The sequence below is a fragment of the Rhinolophus sinicus genome, chromosome 3 (genome assembly GCF_057876585.1).
Source record: "Rhinolophus sinicus isolate RSI-liver-muscle chromosome 3, RSI-T2T, whole genome shotgun sequence".
Taxonomy (NCBI): Eukaryota; Metazoa; Chordata; class Mammalia; order Chiroptera; family Rhinolophidae; genus Rhinolophus; species Rhinolophus sinicus.
Window position 1 is genome coordinate 97,981,473 of NC_142503.1, and position 19,192 is coordinate 98,000,664.

A 19,192-nucleotide genomic window follows, 5' to 3' on the forward strand; every position below is an offset into this window, starting at 1 on the left:
TTCTTAGCAGTTTGTGCAAAAAGAAAAGGCTGGTATGGATTCATTAGGAAGATTCTGAGGTGGCTGCAGCCTTGAAGGAAGCAGTGAGTGACCCCGCTCAGGGAGGCAAGACTGGATGCTCCCAACGTGTCCTCAGCCTCTGTCTTGAACCTCCTCTTTAATTAATTGGCTGCTTACAAGGGACTCAGTGTCTTTACATCTTCCGAGTGAAGTGGAAGTGGACTCACCTTCTTAAGTGTCACTGACAGTTATTTTTCTCACTCTTTCCTTTGCTGAGCCTGGAAACTGAGTGTGTGTTCACTTATCCGTGTGGCTCCCTGTGTGTACAGTGCACAGGAAGGAAGTTGATCATGCCCCTCATCTCAGCTACAGGAAAAGCAGAGGGAGGAGCTGAAACCTCTCTACAGCTGGACAAGGCTTCTTCAGGGTCCTCTACCACAAAGACTAGTGTGTTTGGTGATTCCATCCCCACAGAGACATCCAAGTCTGCTATTTACAGATGGCAATGGGATGCACCACAGGCTGGAGGCCTAGCACTCTGCTCAACTCCTCCTGCTCCTACAGGAACTGGGGGGGAAGAGCATGAGTGACAACCTCTATGGCCCCTGTTGATCCCTTTCCACCTGCACCCTAGCAGGTCGACTACCCACATGGACTACAATGTAGGGTATCCAAACAGGAGCAGGCTGGCTTCCTGCCAGGCCCTGGAGACCCACGAGTCCCTTTCTGTGAGCATCTCGCCCCAGCGCTGCCCTGTCTGCACCTCCTAGGAAGTGTCTGTGGTCACAGTCTCAGGAGAACCACCCTCATGTCACCGTGGACTTCCAGTGGTGCTCAGGGTCCCTCTGAGTTTCTCCTAAGTGGTTGTCCTTACTCTCTGAGCCTCCCTGAATGCCCGATACCACTTTACAGCAATTGCACCCTTGGAAATCCTCAGTCCTGACCCCCAGTAGCTATAAGAGGGCTGAGGGTCTGCCCAGCTAGGCAGGCACGGCCCAGCTCACCAGAGAGCCCACATCAAATTGCAGTTCTGTGCCACAGGAAAAGCCATAAAATGCACAAAGGTACTCAAGGTACCCCCTGCAGCCCTGCACCAGTGTCAGCAGCCTCACTCTCCCTACAGTCATCAGGTCGTCATCTCCAGCTGAGCCCTGCTGTGGGCACCACACACAGGCCCTGGTGCCGTTACTGCTCAGCACACAGTTCACTTCCTAGCTGCACTCAGGGTCAGCAAATAGTAGCTAACATGGGTTTTGTTCAGCATTTACTATGAGCCACCATCATGCTAGAGGTTTACATACAGGCCCCAGTTCCCACCTCACAACAACTCTCGGATCAGGTGCCGTAAGTGATTGGCTGCACTTCGTGGCTGAGGAAACCAGTGCTCAGAGGTGAGAGCGGCCAGGCTGCCATGTAGCAGAGCTGGAGGTGAGCCCAGTGCTTCAGACCTCTCATAGACCTTTCACGAGGTCATGCTCTACAGCTGCCGTGGAAATAGCTTGTGGGAAACGCCGAGCCAGTGGGCCCAGCAGAACACTGCTCAGTTCTGGGTGCTGCCTCTCGGGTCCTCCATGCCCACTTCCTCCCATCTGCAGAGGTGGCCCTGCCCTCCCTGCACCAGCTTTCACCACGACGCCTCTCTCTCCATTTCCCAGCTCTGCCATTGCCGTTGGCTCTGCCTTGGCCTCAGATCCTGGTCTTGGGCGCCTGGACTTGACAGCTTGCTGTGTGGGGCTTCTCAAGTTCTGCCCTCATCAGGACATCTGCACTGATCCTTGCTGTGCACCCTCTGGATCCAAGCTTTGTGAGGTTGACTGACAAACCTCACACCTCTATCCCCAGTGAGGAGTGGGCCTCCCTCGGCCTTCCCTGAGGAAGAGAGAAGGGTCAGATGAGTAGTCAACCAGGTTTTCTCTACGGCAGGTGTCAGGAGGCCCTCCTGGCTGCATGATAATGAAGGGGAGGTCCATGTTAGGTAGTGGCCTTGGACAGACTTTCCATCTGATGGCTCTGTGATGGGCGGGTCAGTCCTGACCTCCCCCTAGTCCTAGCCCCAAACTGCCAGCCACTCTACAGCCACTGTACCCTTCTGCAGATCAGTGGAGGTGGCAAGCGGCAAGGCCTTTTATTTAGCATGGACCAAGTTGGTTTCAGTGCGGGAGCTCAGGCACTCGAGAGAGCGATCACAGCCTTGAGGGCCTCTGAACCACAGAGCTGGGATACGCTCCAAAGCCTGCAGATATTCCAGTCTCCTTCCAGATCACTGCACGTGATCACACAGCTCTGGCCCTCTGCTGTTATAGACATAGTGAAATAGAATTCGTTTTCCTCCTGTGGTTAAGCATAGTTTATCTACAATTGCAACCCACCACCTCCTCTTTAATCCTGGGCTAAATGCAGACTGAATGACAGCAGCACATGGATGCACAGATAGGGGAAGTGAAGGCAGTGTGTCACCTGCTCCCTCCTGGCTGATGTCGCACCGAGGCTCTAAGGCGATCTGCAGCACTTTCCTGGAATTCTACTTTTAAGCTCCAAGGAAAGAGCAAAGACTGAGTAGGATCCCTGCCTAAATTATCTTTACATCCCTGGCAGCATTTAGCTCTGTGCTCTGGTCTTAGCAAACATGTATATGGCACTGAATCGAATGACTCAAGAAGGTGCATTATTTACAAGTTGAAGACTTCAAGCAGGACAGGGAACTGGGAATGCAAAGAGGGAGGAGAAGCGTTGGAGCTGCTCTCGTACAAGGAGGGACTGTGCAGAGGAAGGAGTTTGGGAACAGGGCAGAGGTAGGGCAGAAACAAGAGCAGACAGCTGACAGGGCCAGTCCTAAGCGGTAGGGAAAGGGATGCAAGGAAAGAGAGGCAGGCAGAGGAGAGCGGAGAACCGGGCCCAGCCTTCTAAAAGTGCCTGACTGAGGCTACTTTGGGCTATTTTTCTGACATAGAAACCCAGGCCCTCTCTGACAATAACATGCTATCAGGCTGGGGAGTAAAGCTGGGGCAAATCGTAAACTGGTGAACATAGACCCCATATTATTTTTTTACCCAATATTACACTTTTAAGTGCATAAGCAACAGCAACAAAAAATCAAAAGAAAAGGAAAAAGCTCTCCCAACACCTCTTCCATGCTCGATAAATCGAGCTGCTTTAAGCATGCATTTTTTTCCTCTTCTGAATCACATGTCATTTACAAGCTTCATTTTAATTCCTCATCTTGTATTAAGAGAAATGACTTGCATTGACTGGCAATAGAATCCAGGTATTTAGAGCTTCTCGTCACTCTGATAGTTAAATTAAGATATGTCTCGAGGTCCATATTTGTGAATCCTATTTCTGAGAAGCAGTAATAAATAAAGCAGAAGATTGAAATTGAATTTTCGTGAAGGACTTTAGGAGGAAAGCCATTATGTGTCTGTCCAATTTTGTGGGATAGAATGTGCATTTAAACCGGGAAAAACCAGTTCAACAGTTCCAGGATGTCAGAGGGGAGAGCTGAAAAACGGTGGCCCCTCTGGGAGCCCTGAGCATGAATCCAGGCCTTGGGAAGCAGGTTACTGGGTAGTCCCTGAAAGGATTGGTGGGATGGGAGTAACACATGAAATGCACTCTTAGCCAGAAATCCTGTTGTTTTGGAAAGGTTTTACCAGCAGACAAAAGATTAAAATTTGCCTGTGTTTGGATTACTGAATGAGGTTATTTACGTAATTTCTGTGTTAAGTGTTCCTCTAATGTTGTTTTTAACAATGTAAATTGGTTTGAATAACTTCTAAAGTTGACTTCAGTCTGGTACCAGGAAGAGTTCCTGTCTGTGGGAAGGAGACACCTGAGAGACTCTACCTCCCTAAGGGAAGGGCAGCAGAGGTGCCACTCCAGGGCTCCAGGTTCTGCGGGGTCACATGCGTAGGTTGGCCCTGAAAGGAGCCCATGCGAGTAAGAGACCTGGAGCTGAAAGTCAGGTGCGTCCGCCTCTCTTAAGGGGATGCTGTAGGGTGCAGGAGTGGGTGTGGCCCCAGAACACTTTATAATCCAGAACCAGTGTCTGCAGGTCACAAACCACTGGAAGCCATCAGAGTGTTTATTTAATTCTGGGCTCTTTGACTTCCCTCCCCCCACCTTTTTTAAGGGGTAAGCATTTTTTCTCTTATATTCCAAATCTACATGATGAAATATAGAGAAAATTATGTTTTCTCCCAAGGCACCCTAGAAGTTTGACTAAGAGGTAAATCAGGGAGTGGTCTATATCACATGCGTAATGCACTCGTTGGGGGATTCCTGGTGGCCCAAGATTATTCCTCAAGGAAGTTACCACTTGAGTGGGCAGCCTTAGGAAGCTGGTGTTACTGCTAGTTATGCCCCCTGGTCCTGCAGCCTGGGGCTGTGGTCTGTGGTATAGAGAACCGCAGACTCTGAGTGCCAGAGATGAAAAGAGACTCAGAGATAACCTCCCCAATTTACAGATGAGAAAACTGGGGCTCGGGGGAGAATGTGTGTGCCCAAGTTCTGGGAGAAGTGGAGCCTGTGGCCTTTCCTCACTAGACAGTCAAACGGTTGACTCCTCCTTCAGTAGCTCTCAGCTCACCCTAGAGAATACCTCCCAGCTGGGTCCAGGGTGGGCTGGCCGGTCAGTGGTGACAACTGCAGGGTGGGTTCACATCACCAGTCGGCGTGCCAAGGAACAGCAGGGTTCTCAGAACTGGGTGGGGGGGGGGATAGGGGTGGTTCTGGGTTTGCGGGAGAAGGTGGAGAGACTCTTCCTGGTGTTGAGTCCTGTAGTAAATGCCCTTGGTCGATCTGATTTTTCCTTTCTCTGCTGATCACGTTGTATCTCCTAGACTATTCCATTTCTTCTTAATTTTGTTCCTTCTTCCCTCCCTCTTATGCCCGCTCTCCAGACACTTCCCATGCATATGTCCTCCAGCCCTCCTCACCACTAATTGATGCCCTCACATGCTCATCCACTGAACAAGAATTTATCGCGTGCTTCCTTGTGTCCAGGCACAGTGCTGGGCTGTGGGGACACAGGAGGGCGTGAGTCCTGTCCTCATCGCGTTAACAGCCTGGTAAAGAAGAGACAAAGTAATATGCTCACAAAATCACAACTGTGGTAGGCGCTCCACGAGAGCATACAGGGGCTCTGACTTCACGGGGGCTTCCCTGAGGAAGCAATGATTGAGTTAAAAGGCTGAAATAGGAGTTAACTAGGCGGAGAAAGGAGGAGGGTCCCAAGCAGGGCGACAGAAAGGCTCTGAGGCTGGGAAGAGTATGGAGCAAGGGAGACTAGGGCGCAGGATCGTGGGGAAGCTGCAGCCATGACACTGGTGGGGTGAGGCGATGCCAGTCCTTGAAGGCCACAGTAAGGTTTTGGACTTTATTCTCAGAGCAGTGGGAGCCAGCGAAGCGTTCAGGGACATGGCATGACCAGATCACTGCACTGCTGCTGAGTGGAGGTTGGATAGATGGAGCAGTGGGGAGGTGGCTGCTGTGGTCCAGGTGGTGGCAGCTTGGAATGATGGAGGAGGAGGAGGGGGTCTAGCGGTCATCCTGGATGGGAAGGGAAGTGGGTGGAGTTGAACCATGGCTAAGAGGCATTGTGTGCAGAGGGTAAGGGGGGTGGGGGGTGGGAGACGAAGGTAAGGGGGATCAAATATATGGTGATGGAAGGAGAACTGACTCTGGGTGGTGAACCAAGCTGGATTTTAATGTCCTAAACTATTGTATCTATAAAAATTTCAAAAACCTTCTTTTCTACCTGTTTTAGGTTAGCTTGGGCTATGCTGCAGTAACAAACTAACCCTGGAATCTCACCGGCTTTACATATTAACACGCATTTCTCACTCACGCGGTCTCCTGAGCCGTTGCCTTTGGGCCTCGGGGAGGGGCAGTGGCCTCTGGGAATTTCTCTGTCCGGCTGATGATGAAATCCTTGCGCCTCCAGGTGTGGCTCTGCGGGGGCAGCATGGAGGTCCTGCCTTGCTCACGGGTGGCCCACATCGAGCGGAAGAAGAAGCCGTACAACAGCAACATCGGCTTCTACACCAAGAGGAATGCTCTGCGGGTGGCTGAGGTCTGGATGGACGACTACAAGTCTCACGTCTACATAGCGTGGAACCTGCCCCTGGAGGTAGGCCCCGCAGCTCGCCCCATCACCTGCACCAATGATGCTTGTGTTTGACAGATCACTGCTCCCTTTAATAAGCTGAGGTTTCCTCCCCAGAAATATGCTCAAGCTTGCAAACTTATGAGTGCATTTTGAGGAGTCCACAGATCTCCAGGTTTCAGAACGGAAATCTCGAAATCCATTGACAAAGATTACAAAGGTCTCACCGTGTTAATCGCAGTCTTATACTAATCTGAATGCCCCGCTCCTGAACACACATTATGTCCAGAAGATTCTTGTCGAGCTTCTGGCCCCAGACCCTGTCTTCTGCTCTGGCTGTGTGCCTTCCCACGGAGCTGCAGCTGCCCCACGACATGTGCCCTCACTGTAGGCTGAGTCCCTTGTTTTCATGGCTATTCAACTCTCCTCTACATTCTGCGTAGGAAAATTCCCGTGTTACTACAACCTTTTGAATCCCAGCTCTGCCACTTACTAGTTGTGAGATCTTGAATAAATCCATTTCTATTGTCTCTGTACCTTACGATCCTCAGCTATAAAATGGGGGTAACAGCGGGTCCTCCTTCCTCGGGTGTTTGGGAGAACTCAATCTAAATTACTAAATCTAAGTCCAGGTGACATGCTCAGAGCAGTGTGTGGCACGGGACGTGGAGGTGTCGGTGGGCACTGCTTGTCTGCCACAGTTGGATTGACCTCCTCAGCCAGAGCACCTGAAGGTATCTGAGCCATGCTGAGAGAGTCGTCTAGAATTGTTCCCACTGTGCAAGGCAGGCCCTGTGTTTCAGAGGGCTGGAGCCCAGAATAGCAGAAATGCAGCTAAATTATGTGCAGGTCTGCGGATAAAGACGATAAAAGTGGAGCATTTATCTCATTGCTGTTACAATTATGGAAATAATGTCCTAAAACACTGAAAACCCCCTATGGCCATGTAGCACTTTATAGCTCTTATACTCCAAGTGATTTTACATGTTGTGATATAAAGATAGGCAACATTTGTGGAGCCCTTACTATGTCCCAGGCACCAGATAAGTTCCTTATGTGCAATATCTCATTTAGCCCTCATAACCACCTCATGACTCAGGAACCATCTGCCTTAGTTTCCTCATCTGTACAGCACAGATTGTTAACATTTAGCTCATAGGGCTCCTGCGAAGCTAGCAGTGAGGCTTAGAACAGAGCATAGCAAATATTAAGTACTCAGTCTAGCTTGAAAGGAATGTCCTGTGATGCCCACCTTATAGATGGGTAAACCGAAGCTCTGGGTTGAAGAGCGACTTGCTTCAGTATGACACCTAGCACATGGCCGGGCAGGGATATGAACCCACATCTTGGTTCACCTCTACCCTGCGACATCAGTGGGATAGAGGTTATTTTTCCTGTTTTGCCAGTTGTGACAAACAGAGGAGTTGTGACCTACAATGATGATGTGACTTGCTCAGAATCATAAGAACCCAAGGCTGTCGACTCCACCCCAGCACTTTCTCCATCATTACAAACAACCTTGGTCCCTAATGCCAGGGCACCCTTCCACGCTTTCACAAATGACCGTTCTCATTAATCACACTGAGTATATTAAAACAAAGAGTTCAATATTGCTGCCCAGGTTTCCCTTTGAATTTTAATGTTTGACATTTAGAGAGATTTTCCTTTGAAATCATTGTTTGGCTGCCAAAGAAGAAATCTTAATGAAATAATTTGAACTCTTCTCCTCGGCCCCAAGATGCTGCCTGACTGCTGGCCTTTGTGGAGAGAGCGTCCTGCCTCTGTCAGTTCACGGCCATCTCACGGCTGAGTCTGTGGAGTCATTTTTCAGCAACTTTATTTCCCCCGTCAGCACACAGCAGCCCATTACAGGTTCATTTCTGTAAAAGTAGAGTGAATTATTCATTAGAACATCATTACAAGCTTTTCAAAGGAAAGTTATTTTCACTTCTGCATAAATGAACTTCACAAAGAGCCAACAAAGGGGGAAATTACACACGTGTAAGAAAAGAAAGACAGGAGGTGGTTTATAGGCATCTATTTTCTTGTCTTAGTCAAATAATTCCTCTAATAATGGGCTCGGATAGTCACTGAAGAAGTGTGGGAGAGACGGAGCTGGGAACGTAGGTTGTCGTCTCAGTGTGTCCCCGATTCCTTTTGCGTGGCATTGATAAGGGCAGCTGACATTGGGGGCTGTGTGTTGTACACAGGGGACAGCAGTGTCTAGATTTGGGCTACATGATCAAATAGGTCCCCTTAATCAGACCTTCAGAGCAAACATGCAGAGAAATTAAGGTTTCTCTCTGATGGTTTTCCTGAGGGTGACACCACCTATCCTTCTCTTTGGCCAGAGCTCCCCAGCCACTAATGCCCTTTGTTTCTCTCTATTTCCAGAATCCAGGAATTGACATAGGTGATGTCTCTGAAAGAAGAGCCTTAAGGAAAAGTTTAAAGTGTAAGAATTTCCAGTGGTACCTGGATCATGTTTACCCAGAAATGAGAAGATACAATAACACCGTTGCATATGGGGAGGTAATTAAGACCACGCATGCTATCAACTTGGATGGCTGTGCAATGGGTTGTAGATTGCTTTAATGGGGGAAAATAAGGAACAGAGTAATTTGTTCATTCCTCCATTCATTTATTCATTCAATAAGTGGTTTTTGATGGTGCACTCCCTGACAGCAAGGCCCTCACCAACTGGTAGAGGGGACAGATGTAATGTTACAATGAGACATAGACCATCCTTTTGCCTAGGGCGTGGAGCAGATGATGAGTTCTGTTTGGGACTTTTTGATTTTGAGGTCCCCTGGGACCTTTAAGTGGGACATTGAATAGGAAATTGGGTATAAAGAAAGGTGGGGACTGGGTCATTGCTCAGTGCTGTGTGCTGGAGCCATTTACCACCAGAAAAAGGGTCTAGATGCTCGTCTTGGATTTTCTAGGATGAGATAATGTCACTTTTCTAAACATTAAAACAGATTGACTTTTCTCTTATTACAAATGCCATAAATATGCATTTTAGGAAAATTTGCAAATAGTAGTAATAGCAATAGACACTTACTGAGTGCTTTTGATATGCCACACACTATTCTTTTTTTTTTTATTTAATTTTATTAAATTTATTGGGGTGACAATTGTTAGTAAAATTACATAGATTTCAGGTGTACAATTCTGTATTACATCATCTATAAATCCCATTGTGTGTTCATCACCCAGAGTCAGTTCTCCTTCCATCACATATTCGATCCCCCTTACCCTCATCTCCCACCCCCCACCCCCCACCCCCCTTACCCTCTGGCAACCACTAAACTATTGTCGCCACACACTATTCTAAGTGCTTTCTGGTAAGAAAGCTGGGACTTAGAGAAATTAAATAAATTACCTAAAGTCTCACAGCCTGTAAATCATGAAACCAAGATTGGGCATAGGCATTCTGATTCCATAGATAATATGTACATTTTGATGTATGATCTTCCTTACTGTGTCTATATGTATCTTTTTACTAAAGCTATATATATATATTTACTAAAATATATATATATATATATATATATATATATATATATATATCTAGATATATAGGCTGTATATATCTATATATCTATCTCTAGCTATCTATCTATATATTATTGAAACCATATATATCTATATAATTACTGAAATTATGCTGCCCACATGCATAATAATTTTAAATGTTACTCAATAATATGCAAAGAATATTTTTCTGTGTCATTAAACATTTTTCTGCAACATTATCAGTGGCCACATATGATGCTACCTTTTGTGTATACTTTGCTTTGCTTGAATACATAAACATTTATGTTGTCTCCCTTTTTAAATTATTATATAAGCACCCCTGCAGAGAAGGTGCTTGCCCAGACGCCTTGTTCCTTCCTTGCAGTGTATGTTTGGATGAGGAGTCGGTGGCAGAATCAGGCCAGGGCTCAGGGAGCTGGGCGGGTGCTCTGGACCTGGCAGAGACACCCCATTAGCTCGGCATTTGGGTTTCTGCCCAGGGCTGCCTGCAGCTCCCTGTGGTAGCCAGGCTGAAGCTAGGAAGGCTCTCTTTGACTTAGAGCGTTTACTTTTCTGTAACTGAATTTTCCTACTTTATGCCTGATGCCTTGTTCTTATTATTTGTTTCAGGTGTACAAAACAATGTAATAGTTAGATATTTACACCCCTCACAAAGTGATAACCCCCGCCCCTAATCTACTGACATCATATATAGCTTTTACAGTACCACTGACTACATGCCTTTGAAAAAAGTAAATCAGCTCCAGGTTAAACCATCAGGGTCTTGGCGACATGCCTCTCCGGAGCTGGAATCTGGAATGGAAAGCTTGCTTCTTACAGGGCAGTCTGCATAGTGGTTAGAACAGAGGAAGACTGCAGCCGCCCAGAATGGTTCCTCTCGACTCTCATTCCCTCATCTGCAAAATGAGGGAAGAAAAATGCTTACTGCATAGGGTTGTTGGGAAGAGGAAATGAGCTGCGATATGTAGAGTTCTTAGAACAGTACCTGGCACACAGCAGTACCTATTAATAGGTCCAAATGCCTTGTCTTTTCTTCTTCAAAATAAAAGCATGGTTTGGGTTCTTTTGTTTGGTTGGTTTTGTTTTGTTTTGTTTTGCTTTTTGGTTAACAAAATAAGATCAAATATGAATAAGGCATTGAAAAATTATGGGCAATGAATGGATTATTCATGAAACAATTGGGTAAACTGAATCTAAAAAGAAAACAATTTAGATTCTTACTGCTGACCATATCCCAAAATGTATTTCAGATGAACCATAGCATTAAATGAAATAAAAGAAACCATAATACAACCATACAGAAATAGATATGAAAGGGCTTTCTAAGAATGAAAGCAAAGGAAGAAAATACAAAGGAAAAGGATAATGGATCTGAGCTCATAAATATTACAGTAAACTATACATCAACTGAATAGAGAAATAATATGCCAAACTGAAAATATGTATGCCAAAAATATTGTAGATTCATCAATAATGCCATTAATATGTAATGAGCTCTGCAAATTGATTTAAGTAAAAAATTTAACCTAAATAAGAAAAATTTTTAAAATATCAAAAGAAAAAATAAAGTACAAGAGAAAAATAAAAATAATTGAAAAACACATGAACATTTTAAGTTTATTTCATAATCAAAGAAATTGAAACTAATTTAAAAAAACATTGAGGTAGGCTTTTTCCTACTACCAAATGAACAAATATTCATTTTTGGAATATATGTTGGTATTTTTCCAGCAAGGTCTTGGTAATATGAAAACCCACATATCCTCTGGTGACAGCACAAATTGAAATAATTTTTTAAAGGCAATTTGAACCACATGTGTTAAAAGGCTTACTGATAGTCATTCCACTCTTATCCTAAGCAAATAATCTGAAATGAGAACAAAGATTTGAGAATAAAATTATTCATCTCAGTGTTTTTTTGTTTTGGATCAAAAATTTTGAATCTAATTTGAAGGTTAATTAGATATACTATATATATGTATACTATATACTACATATACACTATATATACACTATGTATGTATACATATATGTATATGTATGTGTGTGTGTGTGTGTGTGTATATATATATATATATATATATAGAGAGAGAGAGAGAGAGAGAGAGAGAGCCAAAAAAATGTATGCACATTTTAAGAAAGGAAAAGACTATTAAAATTGTAATACAATGAATGATGCTAGCATTTATTTGATTAACGAAATCTTTTGCGTGAACCTCATACTACACATTGCTACCTTAATTCAATTCAACTTCGAAAAGTAATACATAGATAACATCTCTTAAAATATGTACATTTTTTGGCACCCTCCGTATATTAATGGTTTGAAATATTTTGCAGCCATTTCAAAAGGTATGCACAAAAGTTTAATGGCATGAGAAAATATTGATAATATAATTCTTAAAAGGAAAAAGTCAGAGTTATGAATTGGATTAGCTACTATTTTAAATTGGGAACAAGGGAGAGAATAGTATTGGGAAATGGAGATGATAGTTTTAGTTACCTCTGAGTATAGTGGGACAGGCAGTTATTGTGTAGGCACTTTTCATGTTTCCCAATTATTGCTAATGTTTATGTGATATTATAATTAGAAGAAAAATAGTATTAACAAAGAAAGAATAAAAATGGGAAAATGCTAGATGGCCAGGGCACAGTTCCACAGGTTGTGCACTGCACAACCCCAGAGCTGGCCATGCACGTGAAGTACAGTGTAAATAATGTCTCTGGAGCTGAACAGTGATGTGGCCTTGGAGGTAACATGTCCGATTTTTGGAGAGGGGAAGTCTTGATTTTGCAAAATTCCCTATCTCTTTTAAGTAATAAATTTAATGTATACATTCTGTGGAAAAATATAAAGATGAAGACAAAACTAACTCCAATTCCTAATTCCCAGATATGATCGTTGTTAACATTTTAGGCGTTTTCTATTACTCCTCTGTTTGCTGAACTCACCAGCTACTAAAATGTATACTTCAGATATGGACTATAGCATTAAATGAAAGAAATGAAACTAATAAAATTCAGTTTGATAACAAAACCTACCATTATTTAGACAACTCTATTTTTAACACTCACTCCTGCTGGTTCTTTTCACCACAACCAGGCCCCCACGCAGTGGAAAAAGAAGAAAGCAGAGTGAATTCATACATATATGCACTTTGCACCCTTCGTTTTTCATGTGCAATTCTGTTTGAGAATCTTTCCCCAGGCCAATAAATATTTCTGGGTTTTATGCTCCTTGCTCTTCCCTAATTTTTTTACCTAGCTTGTTTTTTGGCTTTTAAAAGTTTCTTAGTCATTTGAATTGTATATGTCTTGCTCTTGATAACATTATGGTAACCTCTGATTTAAAAAAACAAAACAAAATAAAACAAACCTTTGAGCCTCCAGAATGAAAGGTCAAGCAGTATGTAAGAACTTTAACACACTTTCTCCTGAACTCTTTATCAACTTTTCAGTCTTTGTTGATATTATCTAGGATTTTAGACCCAAACATTATTACACTTTATTTGCATTTTATACCTTCTTTAAGAATCACTTTCTAGTCACATTCAGTTCGGTGACAAAATTTACCATATTCAGACAGCTGTGTTTTAACGCTGACCCCTACCAGTTCTTGTCCCAGCATCAGACCAGAGCTCAGTGACAAAGGGAGCAGACAGACACCTCTGAGCAGGTGTCAGCCCCAGTGTATCTGCCTCACCCTACATCCAGTGTCAGTGTCCAGTCCACTTAGATAATGAGTCACTTTTGCTTCTTTTTTAAAATTGTATTCATGTTTATTAGCTGGAAAGCCTTAAAATAGTCTTTAAAAAAAGATATGTGTATGCTTTATGTCCTGACCCTTACACGAGTGAGATACTGCCTTCCCACATGCAAATGCACTTCACTGTGCACAAAAACATGCGGCCACCAACTCTTTTGCTCAAAATTCTGTGGTCGGCTCAAGCTACCCTTATGGCCTGAACCTCCTGTGGCCCCTAGTTCACTTTTGCTCATCTTTTTTTTTTCTTTAGGTATTATTTATATGAAATACAACACACATGCCATGTGCATAATGCACACACGTGCACAAATCCACGTAAGCACCGCCAGGGCAAGGGGATCATTGCCGGCATCCCCCCACTTATCCTTCTGAACACACAGCTCAGGAGTTAGCGCCCCTTAGGCTCTGAGCCTTTCAGAGGGGTAAGGATGTGTCCTTGTCACCCTGGCATGACTCAGTCATTGCACTGGCTCATCCTGTGTCTCTCCCTCCAGACAGCTTCAGGGCAAGGTCCTTGTTAAACTTAGCGCAGTCCCAGGCTCTTATCAGGCCCTCCATAAATGTTTTTTGAATACCAAATGATAGATTGGATTGCCTAAACCTTAGAAACAAAATTTAGAAGCCTAGCTTTCTGAAATCGTGACATGGAATATGCCATAAAATAATTAATCTTCTTAATATGTGAAGCACTCTTGCAAATCTCTAATAAAGCACTTGAGATCCCAGTGGGGAAATAAATTGATAATTCTCTAAAAGGGAAATGATTACGAAACATAAAACATTCCAATTTACTATTAATTATAAATTTATAAAATAAAGATCTTTCTTTACCTCCCCAAACAATATTTTAAATTCTTTTTTTATTACCTATAATTTGTATTAAAAGTTTTGTTAGACTTCATCAGACACATTATCATCATATTGCTCTTGTGTATACATAAAAAAGAAAATATGAGCAAAATACATTGGTAAAGGTAGTTCTTAAATTTCATTGCTTTCAAAATCTAACTCTGAAATTTGACTCAGAAGTTGTCCAGGTTTTTCCATCTAATTTATCCTTTGCATCATTGAAAGCATTGGCAGCAAGCGTTCCCGTAACTCATTCATAAAAGAACTATAGCTATGGTGTTGGACTCCTATGTTAGCTTTGCAATTCCTTAGCGATAGCTGGCTTTGGGGAGTCCTTGGGAACGTTATGCCACATAGACTCATCACTTCTCTCTGCACCCCTCAACAAACTTTAAGTACTTTGGGTTTTAAAGAAGGTTCCACCATTTAATTTCCGCCCCCATCTATTGTTCTTTTTCTTTTTTCTCTCCAGCGCCATTGAGATATAATTGGCATATCATGTTGTGTAAGTTTAAGGCCTGTGAGGTGTTGACATGATGCACTTATGAATTGCAGCACGATTACCACTGTAGTAGTGTTAGCTCACACCTCCATCCCCTCACGTAATTGCCATTTCTTTTTTGTGGTGAGGACATTTAAGATGTACTCACTTAGCAATGTACAAGTATATAATACAATATTAGTAGCTGTAATCACCGTGCTGTACAATAGATACTCCAAATGTATTCATCTTAGAACTGGAAGTTTGTACACTTGGACCAACACAGTATTTTTAGGTGGTGAAACTCAGGACTGGTAAGCATTTATGTATCTTGTGGATGGGAATATAAACTACTTCAAAATGTCCAGTAAGCAACTGGGCAGCACGTTTTAAGGACATCAAGGTGTCTGTACCCTTTGATACAGTATTCCTAATTCTAGGATTCTAGTCAAGAAAATCGGAAATGTGAACAAAGCTTTATGCATAAAGTTGCTTATCACAGCAAAAATTGAACAAAACTAAATTGCCCCCAAATTAACGATTGTGTGAAAGAACTGTTAACAGTTATCACTTTCTTCTGTATTTTCCACAATACTTCAATGAGATGGTGTTATTTTTATAATTTAAAAAAAAATGTCATTAACAATCTGCTTGGTTGTCTGAACCTAGACACAATTTTGGCGCACAAAAGCAGGGTGCCTCCTGCCTCTGTTCTTTATTTATTCCTGGTTAGTTTGGTTTCCATGTGGAATATAATCTGGAGGGGACTGTGTATATATGGGGCAGACCAACATTACCATTTTTCCACTGGTAGAGATTGCAGGGTGGTGGGCGGGGTGGACGCCAATACAGAATCACAGTGCACCTGGAGGTTCAAATAGGTGAGTTCTTACAAGCTCCCAAAGAAACAGGGGTTTTGTCCTGGGGACTTTTGTCTGTTCCTCCACTGGTGTGTTCCAAACACCCAGGATGGTGCCTGGCATAGCGTAGGCATTCAGTAAATATATTTTGAATATATAAATAAATGTTGCTAGAACTTTGCATGATGACAAGGCTTTTGTTTGCTTTTTTTATTATCGTTTTTTCGTGGCTCTATGCTGGTAATGACCCGAAGGCTGACCTATGATTCCCAGGGTTATTAAAATCAATGTTGGTACTGAAGGCCATCCTGGATAACCAATGGGTGACCAGTGTTCCAATGTCCAAAAGTTTCCTGAGATCCTTTTTGTGCTGGGAATGGGGGAGCTGCGTAGGTGGGGGTCACAGGCAGAGTACTGATGCCCATGGCATCCATTGACGGACTTTGTCTTTCCTACTAAAGTGATCACCTCACAGACTCAGGCCCTGGTAGTTATGTGGAGCATCGTGTAGCCTTCCCAGTGAGAGGTGGGACCAAGGCATGATGGGACGGTGGGTAGGTAGCAGCCACTCCACCAGTGAACTCTGATGGGTGATGTTTTGCCTATTCCTGCAGCTTCGCAACAACAAGGCAAAAGATGTCTGCTTGGACCAGGGGCCGATGGAGAACCACACAGCAATCTTGTACCCATGCCATGGCTGGGGACCCCAGGTAGGAGCCCATCTCTGTCCAAAAAAGAGTAAAGTCACTGGCCCACAGGGCATCTGTGGGACTTCTGGTCACTTCTGTTGTCCTCTGTTCTGGTAGTTGTTACCAGTTCTGAGAATGTGGGGGCTTTCTGATTGTTTCTGTATGAGTTAGGGAAAAGATTCACAAGTGCTTGTATCAGCACAGATATTAAGAGGAGCAGTTGGCATGTGTCAAACTGAAAGGAAAATGTGAATAAACTTGAGAGGCATTTGCTAATAGGCAAGTATATGCCACCTGTGCATGTGTTGTAATTATAACCAAATACCCCTGTGTACAACTTCAGAGAAAGAGTTAGCAGATTCCCTCATGAGAACCTGACTGACATGCCCAGGCTGCAGGGCCAGCGTCAGTTTGGTGGTGAGTGTGACCTGGTCTGTACGTGCCGTACAAGAGCCCTGTGCCCCCTGGGAAGGAGGAAGGTGCTTGCAGTGCATTTCAGAGAGCACAGGTGTTCTCTGGTCTCTCAGGAGAACACACAAGACAACTCAGAAAGGACAAAACGGTCAGCCAACAAAGTGAAAGCAGAGCCTGGGAAATGAATTTGTTTTGATGTTTTTGTGCTAGCCAATGGTATGTATGTGTGTGCGCACAAAGAGCTTCGCAGAAACTCTCTAAGATTGGGACTAAGCATACACAAAAATGTCATTCCACTTGACATTCATAAAAATTTAAAACATTTTTATGTCAACCAATGGTAATAAAAGGCAAGCTAAAAATTGGGAAAACATTTATCATTCAATTTCAAAGGAGCACTAGATGGTTTGTTCAAAGCCAGACTCACAGACTGTCCTGTGAAAGGAAGACACTGGACGAAAGACCCTGTAAGCTCCCATTGTCTCTCTCATGCCCTATGGACACACGTGCACACGTACACATGCGTTCATAAAAACTCCCTGGTTTTCTCTGCTTAGAGCACTTCGCTTTCCCGTTAAGCCAGTACCTAGAAAGAAAAGAGTTGTGTTCCTTCTATTACTGCAAGTGCTGCTTGTAATCTAGACCCTCAGCCTCCCTACAATGTGATGGGTCCTCCGAAGGCCAGACAGGTCAAATCCTGAATCCTTTGATCCGTGTAGTCACTCTGGGAGGTAGCAGGTAGCATGAGGAAACTGAGGCATGGAGGGGCAAGTTCCTGCTAGCAAAGCAGACTAGAGCCAGGCCCACTAGAACAACCAAAGCAGTTTAAATTAAAGCTAGTCCATTTAATTCAAGATATTTCACTGAGCCCTACCACCATTCACAATTGGCTAAAAGTGTCCGTCGGAAGCAGGAGAATGACTGGGAAGCTTAGGCGGAAATCTCTCCAATTGGACAATGGGCATTAGCATCAAAGGCAACATGGACTAAAGAGCCAGTGAGTGTCTTCCTCCATTCATTTACTCATTTTCTCAACAAATATGTCTTGCTCACCTACTACTGATGTTAGCCACAATTGTATACGGCATTTGATAAGATATCATCCTTGCTCTCAAGTGGTTTACACTTGAGGGGGAGAGACAAGTAACAAGGCAAGAAACCTACAGCATAGTAAGTGTAGAAAGGCAAGAAGCCCAGGGTGCTGGGTGCTGGGAGACAGAGGTGGCTCTCTTTGGCAGGGCTTAGAATGCAAGAGGGAAGGAAGTGCTGACAGGTAAGACCAAAGCCAGGTGGAGGCAGGTGGCCATGCCCTAAGGCAGGCACTTCAGTGTGCAGCAGGACCACCGGGGAGGCTTGTAAAGCACCAGCTCCTGGGCCCCACCCAGAGTTTCTGAGTCAGGAGGTCGGGGTATGGCCTGCGACTGTGTACTTCTCACAGTTTCCTAGATGATGCCGGTGATGCTGGGACTTGACCTTGAGGGCAACGGGGAGCCATTGAAGGGTTCACCTGGGGGTTGGTATGTTTAGACTGTGCACAGAAAGCCTCGGAGAAGTGCAGATGCTGTGGAGACATCTGGCCTCTGGTCCCCATTGACTGCAGTTTTCCCGTCCTGGGGACTGAGGAGTGAAGTACCCTGGAAGACGTGGTGACCAGAGAAATGGGTACAGGGAGCTGTGGTCTGCAAGGGACAGTCAAGTCAGCTGTTTGAGAGGCTGCATCTTGGAATAGGCCCAATGACAAGCCAACGATTGACCACAGCTACTCTCTCGGGCAAGCTGGCTGGGAGAGGGAGATGGGGAAGCAGTGGTACTGGGCCAGGAGGGCAGCAGGAGCCTGGACACCGAGCCTTGGGGGATGTCCACTGCTGAGCTATATTGCTGTACATGACCAGCCTTTAGAGGACCACTTAACTCCCGGCTTCTTTGTCCAAGTGGCAGACCAAATGAGGGTGCTTGTTTCTCCCCTCAAGTCTGAGATGCATACCTGTAAGTCAGCAATAGTTGTCTTGCATCAGCTGATTTTTAAAGTAAGTTTAATGTTGTTTTTGTCCTACCACATGTTCAGAAATAGAGCGCACTCTTGGTACTGTTTTCCAGCTGGCTGGTGGCCCCTCCCCTCACTCATCAAGGTTTCTTCCCTTCCCTAAATTGCTCCCTCTGTGCTAGGGGTCGTTACACGCCAGTAACATGCCTTGGCATCTTTTCAACTGATTCCTAAAGTGCTGGGGGTTAACAGAGACTGAATCGGCTCCTGGAGCAGGGCCACTCCAAGAAGGAGTTGGTGTTCCGTGGACATTGTTAGCCTAATTAATGGACTCTGTTGTAATTTATTATCAAACAGCAATTAAACAGAGATAAAATAGGCACCAAGGAGGGTAATTTCCTGTCTTGCAACATGTATTTGTCAACAAGTTGGAAATGGTTCCCAGCCACTCAGAGAGCCTGCTTGCTAGCAAGTGTTTGTCAGCAAGCTCATGACCAGCCTTGGTT

The 19,192-nt window shown here is 44.3% G+C and overlaps 1 protein-coding gene across 2 annotated transcripts in view; it reads left to right on the forward strand.

The window, feature by feature from the left end:
- GALNT17 (polypeptide N-acetylgalactosaminyltransferase 17) overlaps nucleotides 1-19,192 on the forward strand; it is a 513,668-nt gene that overhangs the window by 472,185 nt on the left and 22,291 nt on the right. For both annotated transcript variants that reach the window (XM_019715773.3, XM_088796796.1), the window contains 3 exons: nucleotides 5,942-6,127; nucleotides 8,498-8,635; nucleotides 16,214-16,309. In XM_019715773.3, coding sequence (XP_019571332.2) covers nucleotides 5,942-6,127; nucleotides 8,498-8,635; nucleotides 16,214-16,309 — 420 coding nt within the window. The remainder of the gene's footprint in view (nucleotides 1-5,941; nucleotides 6,128-8,497; nucleotides 8,636-16,213; nucleotides 16,310-19,192) is intronic.